Raw genomic sequence first — 15,212 nt, 5'->3', positions numbered from 1 at the left:
AGGCGGGAGGGGCCCTGCCCCGGCTGCCGGGACGGACCGACAGCGGCCGAGGCCCCGGTCGCCCTCCGCGGGGCGGCTGCCTCCCAGATCCCCGCGTTCCGAGCGCCGCAGGCCAGGGCCAAGCGGCGCTGACGACGAAGCCCGCCCCGGCCCGGCGGTCCGCGGGCGCGGGGCCCCGTCCCCGTACCTGCTCGTTTGCCGCGGAGGCTCGATGGCGCCAGGGCCGCGATCGGCGCAGCGCTGCGGCCCGCGCGGCTGCCATGGAGACGGGCCTTTGTGTGGCCGAGGAGGGGCCGGAGCGCGCGGGAGCAGCGGCCCCGCCCCCGGCGGGGGAGGGGGAGGGGAGGGAGGGGGAGGGGAGGGCCCGCCGGGCGGGGGAGGGGAGAGGAGGGGAGGGGGAACGAGGGGGAGGGGAGGGGGAGCGAGGGGGAGGACCGCCGGGCGGGGCGCTCCCCGCGCGCCCCCGCGCCCGGCGGCCTCAGTGGGTGAACACCGCGCGGCGCCTGGAAGGTTCGACTGGATTCAGGCTCAGCCTCGCTGCCCGAGGAGCCCAAATCTGGACTCTGGAGGAGAGTGCCCACCACATGGAGACCCCTGGCACCCTAACCCTCAGACTGGGGAACAGGCCGGTCACACCCGTCCTGTGCGGGGCTGGGGGCTGCTGGGCCTTGTCCCCGCACCTCCTGGGGGAAGAGGGGCCCTTGGCCTCCAGCCACCCTCCCTCTCCTCCCCCAGCTCGCACCCAGGACCCTTTGACTGGCCTTCCAGTGCTCGGATGAGGGTGGCAAGACGCGGCCCCTCCCTGGGGAGTCCAGTTCCGGACAAGAGCTTGCCCCACTTTTGGTCACTCCGGCCCCATCTGCCCTTATCCTGATGCCCCTGGCTGCTCCCCACCCAACTTGAGCAGAGGTGGGGACCTCCCCCCCCCAGGAGGCCAGCTCTCTTGTGTCCTCCTGCTCCCTCATGGACACTCTCTGGTCACAAGTCCTGGTGTGGTGAGTGGCTGCTGGGGACCCAGAGGGGCATGAGGCCATCTCCCAGCCCTAATCCTAACTCGCACACTGGGACCCCACCCCCCCTTTCTGAGGGAGCTGCCATCCAACTTCCCCTTCCCTGCAGACAGCCAGCTTCCTCCACCCTGGGACCTGCCTCCAGTGCTCAAAACCCCCCACTCGGATGAAGCTGATGGAGAGGGTTGCACATGACTTCTGCGACATGCTCCCAGCCAGCAAGGCCACGCCTTCACCCTTTTAGCCCTGAACCATCCGCACCAAGGCCCATCCACGCCCCACCAAGAGAACCCTCAAGTTACCAAAATCTCATAGGGATGCCAACTTTTCATCAAAAGAGGAAGTTAAAAGACAAGCATTGTATCACAGACAGACACTTTAATACCAAAGATGTGGGAAGGCCCCCATCCCAGACTAAAAGGGAGGCTTTAAATAGCCTGCAGGAAGCTTGGGGGTGAAGACTGTCCTTCCTGTCCCTGGATCAGCCCACTGTCGTCCCACGCCCATCCCTGGCCACCACTCCAGACCCACACACAACCTCCTGAAGCAGATGGCCTCCCACACTGGCTGACCGCGGAGCCCCCGTGGACCACTGCTTCCTGCCCTCCAGGCCTGGCTGTGCACAGGGCCCTGGTCGGTGGTGCGTTGGCCTCTTTTGACCCTGCTGACCTTTCCTCCCTCCTCACCGTCCGTCCCTGGCCCTGGGGAGGGACAGAGGCTCAGCCCAGCCAGAGCTGACCTGATCCTGAGAGAACCAGGGAGCTTCCGGGGGGGAGGATGGAGCTGGCAGGACCCCATGCCAGGCTGTGCTCTGCCCAGAGGCCGTCAGCGTTGGAGCCCGCCCTGGGCAGTGATGCCCACCCTGCCAGGCAGCCCTCCCCCGCACCCCCCACCAGGGGGACAAGCTGCTGAGGGGCCGTGGCGCGGAATCAAGTGGTGCCGGAGGAAGGGCGCCGGCATCCAGGGGCATCTGGTGGTGCCTGCCGGGACTGCTGGAGGCAGAAGTCTGGGGGGTCAAGGATACCCCGGCGCGCCCTCGCAGCCCAGCCCTGGGAGGACCATGGTTGAGGCTGCCCTCCAGCACATGCCATCACCTTCCGAAAACAGAGGGAGGAGACTGGGCAACGTGCCGCAGTGATGGCGGGGCGCACCCCGAGCCTGGCCGCCCTGGCCCAGAGCCGGCGGGCTGCAGGGGCATTGCATCCACGAGGTCCCCCTCTCTTGAAGGCCTCACTCTCTTCCACCTGCAGCCACACGCCAGGCTGCCAGAGGTGGTGCTCAGGGGGAACAAGCGGACATCAGCGGTTCTGAGACCAGTGCCTCTGCCATCTGGGGGCGCCACCCTCTCCCCTGCTGGGGAGCAGTGGTGCAGCCCAGCCCTGGGGGCGGGTGCTCCAGAGGAGACAGGAGCCCCCCGCGCCCAACCCCCCCGCTGGGCCGCACCCCATGGCCCTCAGGGAGCCTCTCCCTCAGGGAGCCTCTCCCGTGCAGCCTCGGGCTGCTTTGCTGGGAGTCTGGGTCCTCCCGAAGGCCTGGGACTCTGGGTCCAGGCCTCGCCCCGCCCCTGCCTGCCCCGGCTGACCAAGCTTCCCTCTGGGCGCAGCTGACAGCACTGGTCGGGCCTGGGTCCAGTGCTCCACCGTGTCCCACGGGGGCGTGGGACTTCGGGGTGCCTTTCACTCCTTGTCAAGGAGCCTGGGGCCCTGAAACTCTGGAGGCTGGGGAGGGCTCTAGCTGCAGGGGCCAGGTCTAGCTAGAGTTCAAGACCCTCTTTTGCCTGCGGGGGCCGATGGACACACGGGGGGCCACTGGAGCGCCTGTGAGCCTGGGGTGGGCAGGGCCGAGCGCCGGAGGGGTGCCCAGCAGGGTGTCCCTCGAGTGGAACCCACAGGGCAGCACTCCTCCGGGCGAAGCGGCTCCTCCCCCCCCAGGCGAGGACTGGAGGCGAGATTCCCCTCCAGGCAAGAAGGTGGGGGGGGGGCGCCTGTGTGAGGGAGGCGTCTGCCCGGCAGCCACCTCCTTCTGTCTCCTGTCCTGAGCCGGCGTCCTGGTGGGTCTAAGGGGCGCATCAAAGGCAATGCCCAGGCCTGCAGGGTGCGGGCAGATGGGCGTCTGGAGGGGGTGGGTGGCCTTGGCCCAGATCAGATCAGCCAGGGCTCACAGCGTGCCGCCACCCCACTCGCCTAAGACCTCAGAGCGGGCAGGTGGGGCCCAGGGTGGGGTGAGCACAGGAGCCGCCAACAGTCAGGGTCCAGGCTGCGGTTCCAGATGCCATCTTTACTGCTGGATGACAGCGGTGCCAGGTGGCGGGCAGCAGGGAGCTTGTCGGGGAGGGCGGGGGAGGGCAGCAGCTCGGCCACACCCTGGCCACGGCCCACGGGCACCGTCCTAGGGAGGGCACAGGACGGCCTGCAGGTCCTTGGGCAGGGAGCCGATGGCCGTGTCGATGTACAGCCGTGCCCGCGTCAGTGTTGCCTCCTTCACGGGCAGCTGGTGGCCCTGTGCCCGAACCTACAGGGACAGTGGGGCTCAGGGGCAGGCAGCCTGCACGCCCGACTGGCTGAGGGCAGGCAGGGCTGCGCAGTGTCTCACCAGTCTCTCCTGAAGTTTCAGGATCAGATCCACGACCTCCACCTCGGACTTGTCCTTCATCCAGATCTCGATGTTCTGTGCGGACGACAGGCTGTCTGTCTCCAAGGTCCCCCCAGTTCTGGCCATGGCCTCCCCTCCAAGACCCCCCACCCCAGCCCCCCCTCACCGCCTCACAGATGGCCTCGAGGTGAAGGGCCTCCAGCTTCTGGGTCATCTCCCTGTGACGCTGCCGGTACCACCCGTCAAAATGGGGGGACTTGAAAAACCGCCTGTCGGGGCAGGGGGGTGGTGGCTGTGGGCTCCCGTGGGCTGACGGGTGGGTGTGCGCGCCCACTGGCCGCAGGAGCCCTGGACCCCGCCAATGGGCCGCCCACCTGTAGAGGCCCAGCCAGTCACCCTTGAGGACACAGGTGAGCTGGGGCCCCGCGCGCTCCAGGCTGTGTAGGAAGTCATCCTGGCGGAAGGGGCGGATCTGGGGAGGAGTCTGCGACATGGGCATCCAGTGAGTGCGGGAGGACCAGCCTCACAGGGCATGCCTGGGCCGCTTAGGAGTCTCCCCGGGGCACTTCCCAGGCACACCCCTGGCCCTGACTGAGGACCCCCAGCCCTCCTGGGACCACACCTTCCAGGGCACGATGCCCTTCTGCAGCGGCATGAGGCTGGCCATGTAGTGCTCCTGGGGGTGGGAGGGCAGTGAGTCCGGGCCAGAGCCCGCCCCCACCCCCCGCCCCCCACCCCGTGCTGGCCTCACCAAAGGGACGATAAAGCTCTGGGTGAGCTCCAGGAGGTGCCGCCTCAGCACCGCCGTCTGCACGTCAGACGGCCGCTTCTTCTGCAGGCCCTGGGGGTGGGGTCAGCAGGGCTAAGCCAAAGCACCAGGCCCGCGCACCCCCCACAGGGAGCCCCCCACCCCCAGCAGTACCTTCAGCAGCCGTCTGAGCAGGGCCTTGTCTCGGTGGAGGTGGGCCGTGTACGCGGTGTAGAGGCCTGAGGAGGGCAGAGGGCCACATGCTCTGCTCTGGGGGTGGGGGCACCCCCTCTGGCTGTGCCAGCCCCACTGCCCGCCCCTGCCCACCCCAAGGCCTGTCTCTGGGTCCTGGGAGGAGAAGAGGAACACGGACCTGGCTTGGTGTCCAGGGTCTTCAGCTTCGAGGGCTTTTTCAGTTTGACCTGCTTGGGAAGGTCCCCTAGAAGACACACCCCATGGCCGGGCCTCAGGGCCTCAGCTCTGTCTCTGCAGGCTCAGACCCCGCAAGGCCCCACGCACATCCCTAGAACCCTGGGTGGAGGCCCGGACAGCCTCACCTGACATCTTGGGCTCCCCGACTCGGAGAATGTGGGGCCAATGCTGGAGTGTTTTGATAAAGAAAGGGTTTGTGACTCCCAGGACCACGTTTGGTCTAGAGAGAGAAAGAGAAAGGGAGGGAAGGAGGCGAGGCAGGAGGGGCAGGGGCCAGGGGGGGCAGGGGGGTGGGGGCAGAGGAGGGGCGGCGGAGGGGGCCAAGGATGGTGCTTACGGGGCTTGCGTGCGCGTGGTGAACTCCTTGAACTCGCTGTCATGGATGGTGAAGTAGGGGCGGTAATCACAGCAGAACTTGAGGGGCTGCAGGCAGCTGCGGGGGGGGGGGGGCCCGTGGGGCAGTGAGCACGCCGGCCGGCCCTGGCCCCACCCCCCGGGTGGCCGCCCAGCTCACCTGGTCAATGCCAGGACCATCTCTGAGGACACAGCGGGCGAGGGCGCCAGGACCAGCAGGGGCTCCCCGAGGAGCATCAGCTCCCACAGCAGCTGCACGTGGGCCAGCACGGGCCGGAAGCACCTGGGGGGGCAGGGGGGCCAGCGGGGGTGTTGGCCAGGCAGGGGGGGCTCCCCAGCCCCGACCACCTGCCCCCACAGGTCCAGGCGGGCCCTGCTCCGAGTGGACAGCAGACTCACACCAGAGGGAAACAGTGGAGAGACGTGGGAGCCTGCTGAGGGAGAGTCCAGGTCGCCCCGCAGCCCCCAGGCCGGAGGCGGGTCTGCAGAGGTGGGGTCCCCGCTGACCCTCCAGGGAGCACGGCCTCCCCCCGCGGCACCTCCCAGCACCGTCGCTGCCAGGATCTGCCCACCTGCGCACAGCACTCGGATCCTCCAGGTGCAGACCTGGGCACTGGGCTCCCTGTCCGCCAGAGTCTCCCTCTCAGAATGGGCCGGGAGCCAACTCCTAAGGGGCAGTGCCCCTGGCAGCCCCACCTCGATGGGCCTGAACCTTGGGGGCTCGCTTACCGTCTGTGGGGGGAGGTGGGGCCTGTAGGGCTCACCTGAACAGGTCAAGCTCGTGGACGCTGGGGAGGACCACCGGGGCTGGCAGCAGGGTCTGTGAGGGTTGAGGGGTCAGGCCGAGACTGAGGCTGCTGCCCCAGAGCACCAAGCGGCCCCCGTCCCCCCAGCAGAGTTCTCGGGCTGCATCCCTACCCACATGTCTCCCCGTGCCCACCACACAGGAGCGGGCGGGGCCACCCCGCTTTGTCTGGGGTCTGGCCGGCCCCAGGACCCCCGCAGGGGAGGGGAGGGTCGCGGCAGGCAGGTGGTGGGGGACCCACCTCGTGGCTGCTCTGTTTCGGAGGCCCGGGCTCAGGCGTGTCTGCTCTCAGTGGGATGTGCACCTGTGGACCAAGGGGGCAGCTGCCAGCGGGGTGGGCCACACGCACGGGCCCCCGTGCCAGCCGCCAGCCCCCACCTGGAGGACGACTCCCATGATGGGCAGGTTCAGGGTCTGCCCCGGCGCAGGCGCCGGCCACTGGTCGATCTCGTTGCAGACTGTGGACATAGGCGGCCAGCATCAGAGGCCGGGCCTGGAGCGAGCTGCCCAGCGGAGTCGCCGGGAGCTACAGCCGGGCGGACGCAGCGGCCCCACTGCACCTGCTGGCCACTCACCTGCTTCCAGGCAGGGCGCCAGCTTGTCGAAGAACTCGGGGGCCACCAGGCCCAGCAGTGCCTGGAACAGCCGGACGAAGGGCAGGCGGGACAGCAGCACCAGCGACTGCAGGGCCCGGGGGCCGGTGAGACGTCGCCTCAGCCCCTGGGGACCCTGCAGGGACCCTCGGGCCGGGCTCTCCAGGGCTGCCTGGGGGCCAGTGAGACGCCGCCCCAGCCCCCGAGGGACCCCGCAGGGACCCCCAGGCCCGGCTCTCCAGGGCTGCCCAGGAAGGGCGTCCCACCGGCTTTCTAGGACAGCTGTCCCAGGAACAGCCCGACGAGAGACTTCAGGTCACTAGAAAACCACCACCACAGCAGGGCGAGCTGGAGCCCAGGCCTTCAGGGAAAGGCACGTGGCCGGGATTTTGGGAGCATCTCCCTGGGTTTCAAGTGCCTTCTGCTCTGGTGCTTGAGCTCAAGACTGAAGTCACTTAGAGTGTGATGAAGTGCCCCACCCACATCCCAGCGCGGGGAGGGGCAGGGAGCCTGGGCCAGACAAGGCTGCGGCCAGGCGGGGCGAGGCAGGGCCTCCACAGAGCCCACCCCCCGGCCTGGGGGCGGGGCGGGGGGGGGGGTGAGGCGCCAAGTACCCGGGGCTGCAGAGGAGGGGATGCTCCTGGAGGCTCTGGACCCCAAGGCTGTCAGTCCCTCCTGGAGGTGGCTGTCCCCAGCTCCCAGTGGAGCCACCCCGGGGCTCACCTTCTGGAAGTAGCCCCGCTTCATGGAACTGTCCTTCACTTGCCTGAAGTACACGTAGCCAAAGAAGTGTGCGGGCTCCCTCTGGAAGGAGGGGTGTCAGACAGGCCGCACCCCCCACCCACACTCCCTGCTGCTCCTGCAGACCCCCACCCAGGCTGCGGCACGCTCTCCCCAGCCCTAAGCTGGCCTGGGAATCTCGGCTCTGGGAACCTCTCCAGGGACATCTACGCAGACCCGGGCAGCAGTTGGGGGCTCGGGAGGCCTGCAGGCCTGCACCCTGAGCCCTGCCCTGGTGCACACAAGCGCCCAGGACCAGCTCCAGGGACACCGGCAGGGCCTCAGAAGGGCTGGCTGGCCCCTGCTTGAGGCTGGGGCGCCAGGCTCAGCCTGCAGCAGTTGAAGACCCTGCCGGCTGGGGGGTGGGCCAGGCGGCCTGAAGGGGCAGCTCCCGGTGCCCATCCTGGCCCGCGGGAGAGGGGAGAGGGCAGCCGCTCACCTGCAGAGACGCGGGAGCCCAACTGTCGCCGCACTTCTCACCCACGTGCCCGGGGCGCCTCTGCCCTCCACACTGACGGATGCGAAAGCTGAACTGCGTGTCCCCGAGGCAGCCTGGGGAAGAGAAGGCCCATCACGCTGGGTCCAGCTGGAGTCTCTCCTGCCAGCACACAGTTGAGGGGGGGAGGCCAGGGCCCCACGGGGCAGGCCTCTGCCTGTCTGCGAACGCCGTGGTGAGTCCAGCCCTCAGGGTCTGCATCTCCCGACAGAGGCCCCTGTGTCCTGACCCCTGTACCTCAGGGTTTAAACTCAGCACACGGACACGTGCACAGACAGCCCCGCAGTGTGGGCACCGAGGAAGCCCGCTGGGGGGTGGCAGGACCTCCGTGTGGCCTGGCTGAGCCTGCCTGGGACGGAAAACAGGCTGGCCGCACACGCGAGCCCCGGGGAGGGGCTGAGGTCAGGAGCTGGTGGCCTCTCCGCTGGGGCAAAGACCAGAACCCGCGGGTCCCTCTGCCCAGACACCTCTTTCCACAGGGGCCAGGGAGCCTGGTGGCCGCACAGGACTCAAAACATCTCCCCAGAGAGGGAAGCGGGGCCGGGGCGCCAGGCGGAGTGGGCCGGGCCGGTCCCAGAGCGACGCCCAGGGCAGGGCAGGGCAGGGCAGGGAGAGGTGGCGGGGTGGCCTACCTGAGTGGGAGTCGGGAAAGGACAGGTAGCAGATGCTGCTTTTCTGAAACACAGAAACCCGGTGAGGGTCTGCTCTCCAGGCGAGGTCTGCTCCCGAGAGGGCTGGGACCCACCTCCTTGTCTGTGAGCTGGAAGTCGCTGGGGTACACCAGCTGCGGGGGACACAGACCGCTTGGTGGCACAGGCTGGGCCGGTCTGGGCCGGCTCGGTGCTGGGCTGCACCCCCTCTGCCTCCTCTGACTCCCTGCTGACCCTCCCCCTCTCCTGGGCTCCACACCCGCCCCCCCTAGGGCCCTGGGCCCTGCATCATGGGGCCACTCCTGGCCCCTGTCCTTCCTGTTTCTTGGCTGGCACACCCTGACCAAGCTCAACTCCCTGCCCACATCCTCACCCTCACGGGCGCTTGCTTGCTCAGACCGGCCTCTCTGTCTCTGTGGCCCAACCGCCCATCCCCGAGACACCCCCTCACTTGGAGGGGGGGCAGGCCCTGCTGGCCTCCGCCCCCACTCCGCCCAGCCAGAGGGGCTTGGGCTGCACCTGCCCTCCCTGCCTGCTCACGCAGCCAGCACAGCCAGCCTCCTCGTCCTGGCTTCACTAGGTGGTGCCTGACGCTGGCACCCCTGCCTCTGAGCATCTTCACCTCAACCCCTGCTAGTCAGGAGTCCGGGAGCTTCCAGCCTGCTCCCGGTTTGGAGCAGGACCCCTGGGGTACCCAAGCCCCAGGAACGGCCAGGCTCCATCTGGGAGAAGGGCCACGCTCAAGGGGAGCCAAGCAGGTTGAGGCTTGCCTGTCCGGCCAGCATCCCTGTGCTCAGGCGGCAGGCCTGAGGATCTCCTTGTGGGACAGGAAGAGCGGCAGGCGGCCCCCAGGAGCACTGCGGTACCGTGGGCGTCGCCGCGGCCCCGGCCTGTGCTCAGACGCCGGGGGCTGGCTCTCCCAGCGGCTGCCTGCAGCGGTCCAAGGGCTGAGGGGCCTCTGTGCGCGGCGCCCTGTTCACCGTGTGCCAAGCTCCCAGGCGGCGGAGGACTTGGGTTCTGGCTGAAATCAGGCTTCTTCTGAGGTGGGCCCTGAACCCCAGACGGTGAGTGCTGGGCCCTGGGACCCCCACTGGCGCAATCACATAGCTTCTGTCCTATTTGCTCTGGGCCTCTGCTGCCTCCAAGTGTCAAGAGGACAGGGACTGTGTCCCAGGCACTTCTGCCTCGGAGCCCCTGGCAGGGAGTAGACCCTCACCAGATACTGTACAGGCATGTCTCATATTATTACACTTTGCTTTATTGTGCTTTGTGGATGTCATGACTTTTTTACAAATTAAGGGTTTGTAGCAATTTTATGGGTGCCATTTTCCAACATTTGCTCACTTCACACCTCTGCATCATATCCTAACTTCCACAATATCTCAAACTTTTTCATCACTGTATTTGTTTCAGTGACCTGTGATCTATGTATTTGATATTACTGTTGCAAAAAGATGACTTACTGAAGGCTCAAGATGATAGAGTTTTTTAGCAGGAAAGCATTTTGAAATAAAGGTACACACATTATTTTTAGATACGGTGCTATTTCTTGTATGCTCACTAGACCAGTCTAGTGTGGTATCAGTGTTAGTCGCTCAGTCGTGTCCGACTCTTTGCGACCCTGTGGACCGTAGCCCACCAGGCTCCCCTGTTCATGGAATTCTCCAGGCAAGAATACTGGAGTGGATTGCCATTCCCTTCTCCAGGGGATCTTCCCAACCCAGGGATTGAACCCAGGTCTCCTGCATTGCAGGCGGATTCTTTACTGTCTGAGCCATCAGGGAAGCTAGTGTAGCCATAACTTTTATATGTGCTGGGAAGCCAGGAAATCTGTGTGACTGGCTTTACTACAGTGGCCTGGAACTGAACCCCCAACAACTCTGAGGGGCTTATATTTATGGAGAATGTGAAAACATGTCTCTAAAGGACAGTGGAACAGGTGGGTCAAGAAGAAATCATAAGAAGATGTCAGCTAAGGCGGCACCAAGAGGGAAGGGCCAAGAGAAGGGAGGCTGTTGGCTGCTTAGTCACAAAGTTGCGTCTGATTCTTTGTGACCCCATAGACTGTAGCCGGCCAGGCTCTTCTGTCCATGGGATTTCCCAGGCAAGAATACTGGAGCGGGTTGTCATCTCCTCCTTCAGGGGCTCTTCCCAACCCAGGGATTGAACCTGTGTTTCCTGCTTGGCAGGCAGATTCTTTACCACTGAACCGCCTGGGAAGAGGTGGGAGGGGAGTTGGCCAAACACTGTTTGTCTGTGGGGCAGGCCCACAGAGGTACCTGGAGACAGCGCCCAGAGAGGCAGGAGCCCAGGGCCACACAGGCCAGGCCCCCGCGTGTCTGCTGAGAAAGGCAGAGGAAAGGCAGGTGCCTGGCGGCTGGGGCAGGGCACGACCGGCTCTCAGTGCTGAGGTCAGGGGTCTGAATCTGGTCTGCAGGCACAGGAGTCTTGCAGCATCTGAGCAGGCTCACAGCCCTGCCCAGGGCTCCGTGTTCAGAGTTCAGGAGCTGGGAGCAGAGGCCAGGGGGAAGGCCACGCCTGAGCGAGGGGGCAAACGGGGCAGACCCACAGAGACAGCTAGAGGGCGCGGAGCCTGCCGCGAGTGAGCCTTGTCCCCTGTCCTTCCCACCCGAGCCTCAGGGCTCAGGGGTGGTGCTGCCGTAACCCAGGTGTCCCGAGGAAGACAGACGTGGGAGCTTCGCCTCGCTGGAGGAGGCACCTCTAGGAAAGCACTTCTCCAAGTGTGGGGTGGGTGTCCTTGGGTGCCCTAGGCTCCCCGAGCCGAGGCTGCCTTTTCCAGTCGCTCCTTCTCACCGTGTGCAACATCACTTCCTGAGGTTGTGACGCAGGCCGTCCGTCGGGGGCACTGACTGAAGCTGACATGGGGATCTTCATGACATGTGGGTCTGTCCAGCTGCCTTCCGTTTGGCCGGACGTTAAAAGGGATGTAAAAGTATCAAATAATGCCATTCTCCTCACTAAACTTGTTTCTGAAAATATGGTTGTTTTGGTGGGGATATTAATAGCTATGTTAAAATAAATGGTATCTCATGTTTCAAAATGGATTAATATGCATTTTTAATTTTCAGTTTTAACTTTTAGTGTAGAGAACATTGATAGATGCAACCCACATAAAAAGCCCCTTGGGCGCCCAGTGCTTTTGAAGACTGAAAGAGTCCTGAGACTGTGCAGTGTGGGAGCTATGCTGACACCCGGTGGAGACAGGACCCCCTGGGCCCTTGGCCGTGGTTCTCCGCACAGGCTTTGTGGTAGGCGGGGCTGCAGGGAGGAGCGCTGCCAAGGCCTGAGGCAGCAGAGCCGGGCCCTCTGCTCTTGGCTGAGAGCACAGCCCTGCCCGCCCTCCCCGCACGTCTGACCTCTGCCTGCCTGCAGGCTCCAGAGCACCCACATGGGTGGGACACCACATACATCCTGCATGCTCTGGAGGGGGCGGGTCCTGCACCACTGACTCTCCATGTCTCTAGCACAGGACGTGAACTCCTGGTGGGCAGGCCCTGGCATCGCACCCAGCTCTGCATCCTCATGTCCAGCACCAGGACCGTGGAGCCTGGCAGTCGCTTGGTACTGGATTTATTGAGTGACTGAATGGCTGGCTCCTTGCCTTTGCCTTTGCTGGCTTTTGGGTGGAGAGGTTACTTGAAACAGCCCCCCTCCCAGGTCTGGATGCCTCCTTCTCATCCTGCAAGATCTGGCCAAGCACCGTTCCTTCCTCTGAGCTGCGTCTGCCCATGGAGTCTCCATGACCCATGAGTGCCTGGAGGGCAGCGCCTGGGTCTTCCATCCTGTCCCAGCGCCAAGCACAGGACTAGAGCCTCTGTGGTGCTCAGCTAGGCCAAGCCCAGAATAGATGAGCAAGTGCAGAGCAGTGTTCCATCAGTGATTGTGGACTCAGCTGAAATGACCCCTGATCCTCCCCATGATCTCCAGCGGAGAGAAGGAAGACAAGATGCAAACCGGTGAGCACCAGGTGGCTGCCCTGCCCGACCCCTGCACAGACGTGCCGGCCCCCCAACACCCAGGAGTTATACAGCCTCTACAAAGCTCGGAAGCTCCGCACTTGGAGCCTTTAACTGTTCTTGCTTGAATGGTTAAGTTCCAGAAAATCATACATGAGAATGCCTTAAGGAGACAGTGGACTCCCTTCCCTTGTGATTTTATCAGGAACAATTTGGGCACCAGCAGGAAAGGACTCTGTGATGTTGGGCAAATCACCTGACCTCTCTGGGCTCAGGTCCCTGCATCAAGTTAGCCTGGTGCACCATCAGGGGACAGCTGTTGCGAATGGGGTCTCCACAGCGAGCTGGGCAGTGTCAGCCCTCTGCCCATTAGGACTTGAGCTTCCCACAGTCTTGTGGAGTTCAGCAAGGTCTTGGAAAACAGCCCCTCACCCTGACGCTGGCTTTCCCATAATGGCTGACCAGGCTCACCTCGGCCAACTGCAGTCACGGGATGCACCACCTCCTGGGTTCTCAGAAAGCTGCCTCAGACAGTGTGCTGAAGGCTACCTCCTAAGCCTCCCCTGCCCTGGTCAGCTCCACTGTCTGTGTCATGGCCTTCAGGGCACAAAGGACCATCCCAACGGACCTGCTCAACTACAGAAGGCCTTCCTCCCCCAGTCTGTCACTTTGTCATCTACATCCATGTGGATGCGGGTGGGAAAGAGTCTCACAGGGAGGGGGAATCCCCTAGGCTGAGTGGGCTGGGTGCAGTCAGTGCACAGAAAGATGACTCCTGGGGCTGGATGTGACCCACCAGGGGTCTGGATCAGGTTCTAAGTGAAGAAGGAGGAGTCCAAAGGTTTAAGCAAGAGACCACAGATATTGGACTTGAGGTTGACCGATCTGGAGCCTTGCCGCAGGTGGAGCTGTCAGCCTTGCATCCTCCCGGGATGTGGGATGGAGGGAGGGGAAGAGTCAAGGGTGACCCCTGGGATTCTGGATGGAGTAACTGAGGGGAGGTGTCATAGTGTTGGAAAGGCCGGGGGTGGGGTGGGGAGGGGAGACAGGCTTTTCCTGGGGAGGAATCAAGTGTGCCACTTTAGGGATCAGAAGTGCAGGGCTCCCCTCTCCTCCATCCCACACATTGGTCTCGGCAACTTCACATTTTCTCCTCTGCTTGGGGGGCGTGTTTCAGGAGGGGACCAGTGCAGGGTTCCAGAAGGGGAAGAATCGGAGGGTATCTCACGGGCAGTGGGATTTCCACGCCCCTCGGCAACGCCTGAGCCGCATCCGCCTCCAGCGACAGCGCAGGACCCGCCCTCCGCGGCCGCCCCGGCCCCCGGCCCGCGGCCCCCTCACCTCCAGTGCCTGGCCCAGCTCCAGGTCGAAGGTGACCACGCACACGCACTCCAGCCAGGCCGAGAAGCGTGCCCAGGGCGTCCCCGGGGCCCGCGTCCCTGAGGACGGCGCGCCGAGGCGGCCGCGAGCCCGCTGCTGCCCGGCGCCGGCCCCCTGGTCCATAACCGCGGCTACCGGCACCGCCCAGCGTTGCTCAGGGAACGGCCGGAGGCGTTGCCGAGGGAACCGACCGGCGGCAGCAGCCCGGGCGCGTCAGCACCGCGCGGCGGAGCAGTCGAGCGGCCGTCGCGGGCCAGAACGGCCCAGGCGCGATCTCGCGCGCCCCTGGCGGCTGGAGGAGCGCCGTGCGGCGGAGCGGCTCCGAGACCATCAGCGAGACGCGCCCGCGCGGGCCAGAGCGGCACGACCCCCCCCCCCCCCTGGAGGAGAGACTTCCGGTGGGAGGAGTGATCGGAGAGGCCGAGCCTGGGCGGGGTCGCGGCCCAGGGGACCATGGTGTGTCCCCGCCTGGTCGAGCCGGGCGAGCGTCCTGCCCGGCCGGGTTTCGTCGTTACCGAGCTCCCGCTCTGCCGGCTGTCCTGGTCTCCCTCGAGTTTTGTCCCCGTGGTCGCCTCCTGGTGTGCGGTTTTGCAGAGGGTCGGTGTGCGACCTCTAGGGCACTTTTGCCTCCTCTAGCCCGGATAGCGGGTGCTGGGAGACCCTCGCCAGTGCCCTCCTCGCCTCTTGGGTCCACCACTCTTCCAGATATTTCTGGGCCCTGTTGGACAGCCTTGCATTACTGTGTCAGACCCGTCTGTCCAAACCGAACCCTGTGAATAACACATAACTCCAGCCAGCAGTGCCGTTTTAATTTCGGCTGCGGTGGGGAAGTGTGGCTGGGGGCAGATAGCAAGCCCCCTCTTCCTCTATGGCATCACCAGCCCTTGCCCCTCAAAATGTGCCCCCCCCAACCCCGCCCATCGCACAGAGGATCATGGAAGGGCAACTTTGGAGTTGAGACAATAATTTAACTGACACGCTATATATTTTATTTTTTTTTAAGGAAAGTTCCGCAATTAGCCTAGGATAGACTAGGTCGGAGTAACAACTCCCAAGTCTTCAGTAGATTTTTCACTGTCCATAGACCAATGGGAGAGTCAGGTGGCTCTTCTTGACTTACTTCTGGAACACAGTCTCCTGCGGCACTGGCAGTAGAAAAGAGATTAGTGGAGACCTGCTAGCTATTAATTACCTTGGCCTACAAGTGATCAGGAAGATCCCCTGGAGAAGGAAATGACAACCCACTCCAGCATTCTTGCCTGGAAAATCTTGTGGATAGAGGAGCCGTGGAAGGCTTGAGTTCATGAGGTTGCAAAAGACTTGGACACAGCTTAGAGACTAAACAACAACAACAAGTGATATAACACTTCTGCCTAGAGTCCATGGGCCAGAATG

At 64.4% G+C, this 15,212-nt stretch overlaps 2 protein-coding genes across 7 annotated transcripts in view; both read right to left on the bottom strand.

The window, feature by feature from the left end:
* Positions 1–319, bottom strand: part of PLXNB2 (plexin B2) — a 28,017-nt gene extending 27,698 nt beyond the window's left edge. Inside the window, exon 1 of the mRNA XM_043881364.1 lies at positions 188–319. The gene's annotated coding sequence lies outside the window, so the exon portion shown is untranslated. The remainder of the gene's footprint in view (positions 1–187) is intronic.
* A 1,049-nt stretch (positions 320–1,368) lies between these two features.
* DENND6B (DENN domain containing 6B) lies at positions 1,369–14,051 on the bottom strand. Of its 6 annotated transcripts, XM_043881666.1 has the most exons (20): positions 13,779–14,051; positions 8,556–8,594; positions 8,443–8,485; positions 7,754–7,866; positions 7,258–7,338; positions 6,517–6,622; positions 6,320–6,399; positions 6,183–6,245; positions 5,901–5,956; positions 5,297–5,419; positions 5,120–5,215; positions 4,908–5,002; positions 4,724–4,789; positions 4,525–4,589; positions 4,354–4,443; positions 4,225–4,278; positions 3,977–4,086; positions 3,769–3,871; positions 3,603–3,677; positions 3,268–3,521 (listed from the first exon to the last, which is right to left on the bottom strand). In XM_043881666.1, the coding sequence occupies exons 1-20, from the start codon at positions 13,938–13,940 to the stop codon at positions 3,399–3,401; spliced, it is 1,743 nt and encodes a 580-aa protein (XP_043737601.1). In that variant the 5' UTR covers positions 13,941–14,051; the 3' UTR covers positions 3,268–3,398. The 6 variants fall into 6 exon arrangements, 5 of the variants coding, with proteins under 5 accessions (XP_043737598.1, XP_043737596.1, XP_043737597.1 ...); XM_043881663.1 differs by having other exon boundaries at positions 1,369–3,521; positions 3,603–3,871; XM_043881665.1 differs by having other exon boundaries at positions 4,225–4,443.
* Positions 14,052–15,212: the final 1,161 nt, after the last annotated feature.

This window comes from Cervus elaphus, chromosome 22 (genome assembly GCF_910594005.1).
Source record: "Cervus elaphus chromosome 22, mCerEla1.1, whole genome shotgun sequence".
Taxonomy (NCBI): Eukaryota; Metazoa; Chordata; class Mammalia; order Artiodactyla; family Cervidae; genus Cervus; species Cervus elaphus.
This window is presented reverse-complemented; position numbering and strand designations above follow the sequence as displayed.

What these genes read in the sequence shown, in the direction of transcription:
- DENND6B (XM_043881661.1), bottom strand. Translation starts at nt 13,940, where the DNA reads ATGGACCAGGGGGCCGGCGCCGGGCAGCAGCGGGCTCGCGGCCGCCTC. An exon ending in AGCTGGGCCAGGCACTGGAG is followed by an intron (nt 8,595 to 13,778) that starts GTGAGGGGGCCG and finishes TGTCCCCCGCAG; the next exon opens with CTGGTGTACCCCAGCGACTT. An exon ending in TGAAACTTCAGGAGAGACTG is followed by an intron (nt 3,522 to 3,602) that starts GTGAGACACTGC and finishes CTGTCCCTGTAG; the next exon opens with GTTCGGGCACAGGGCCACCA.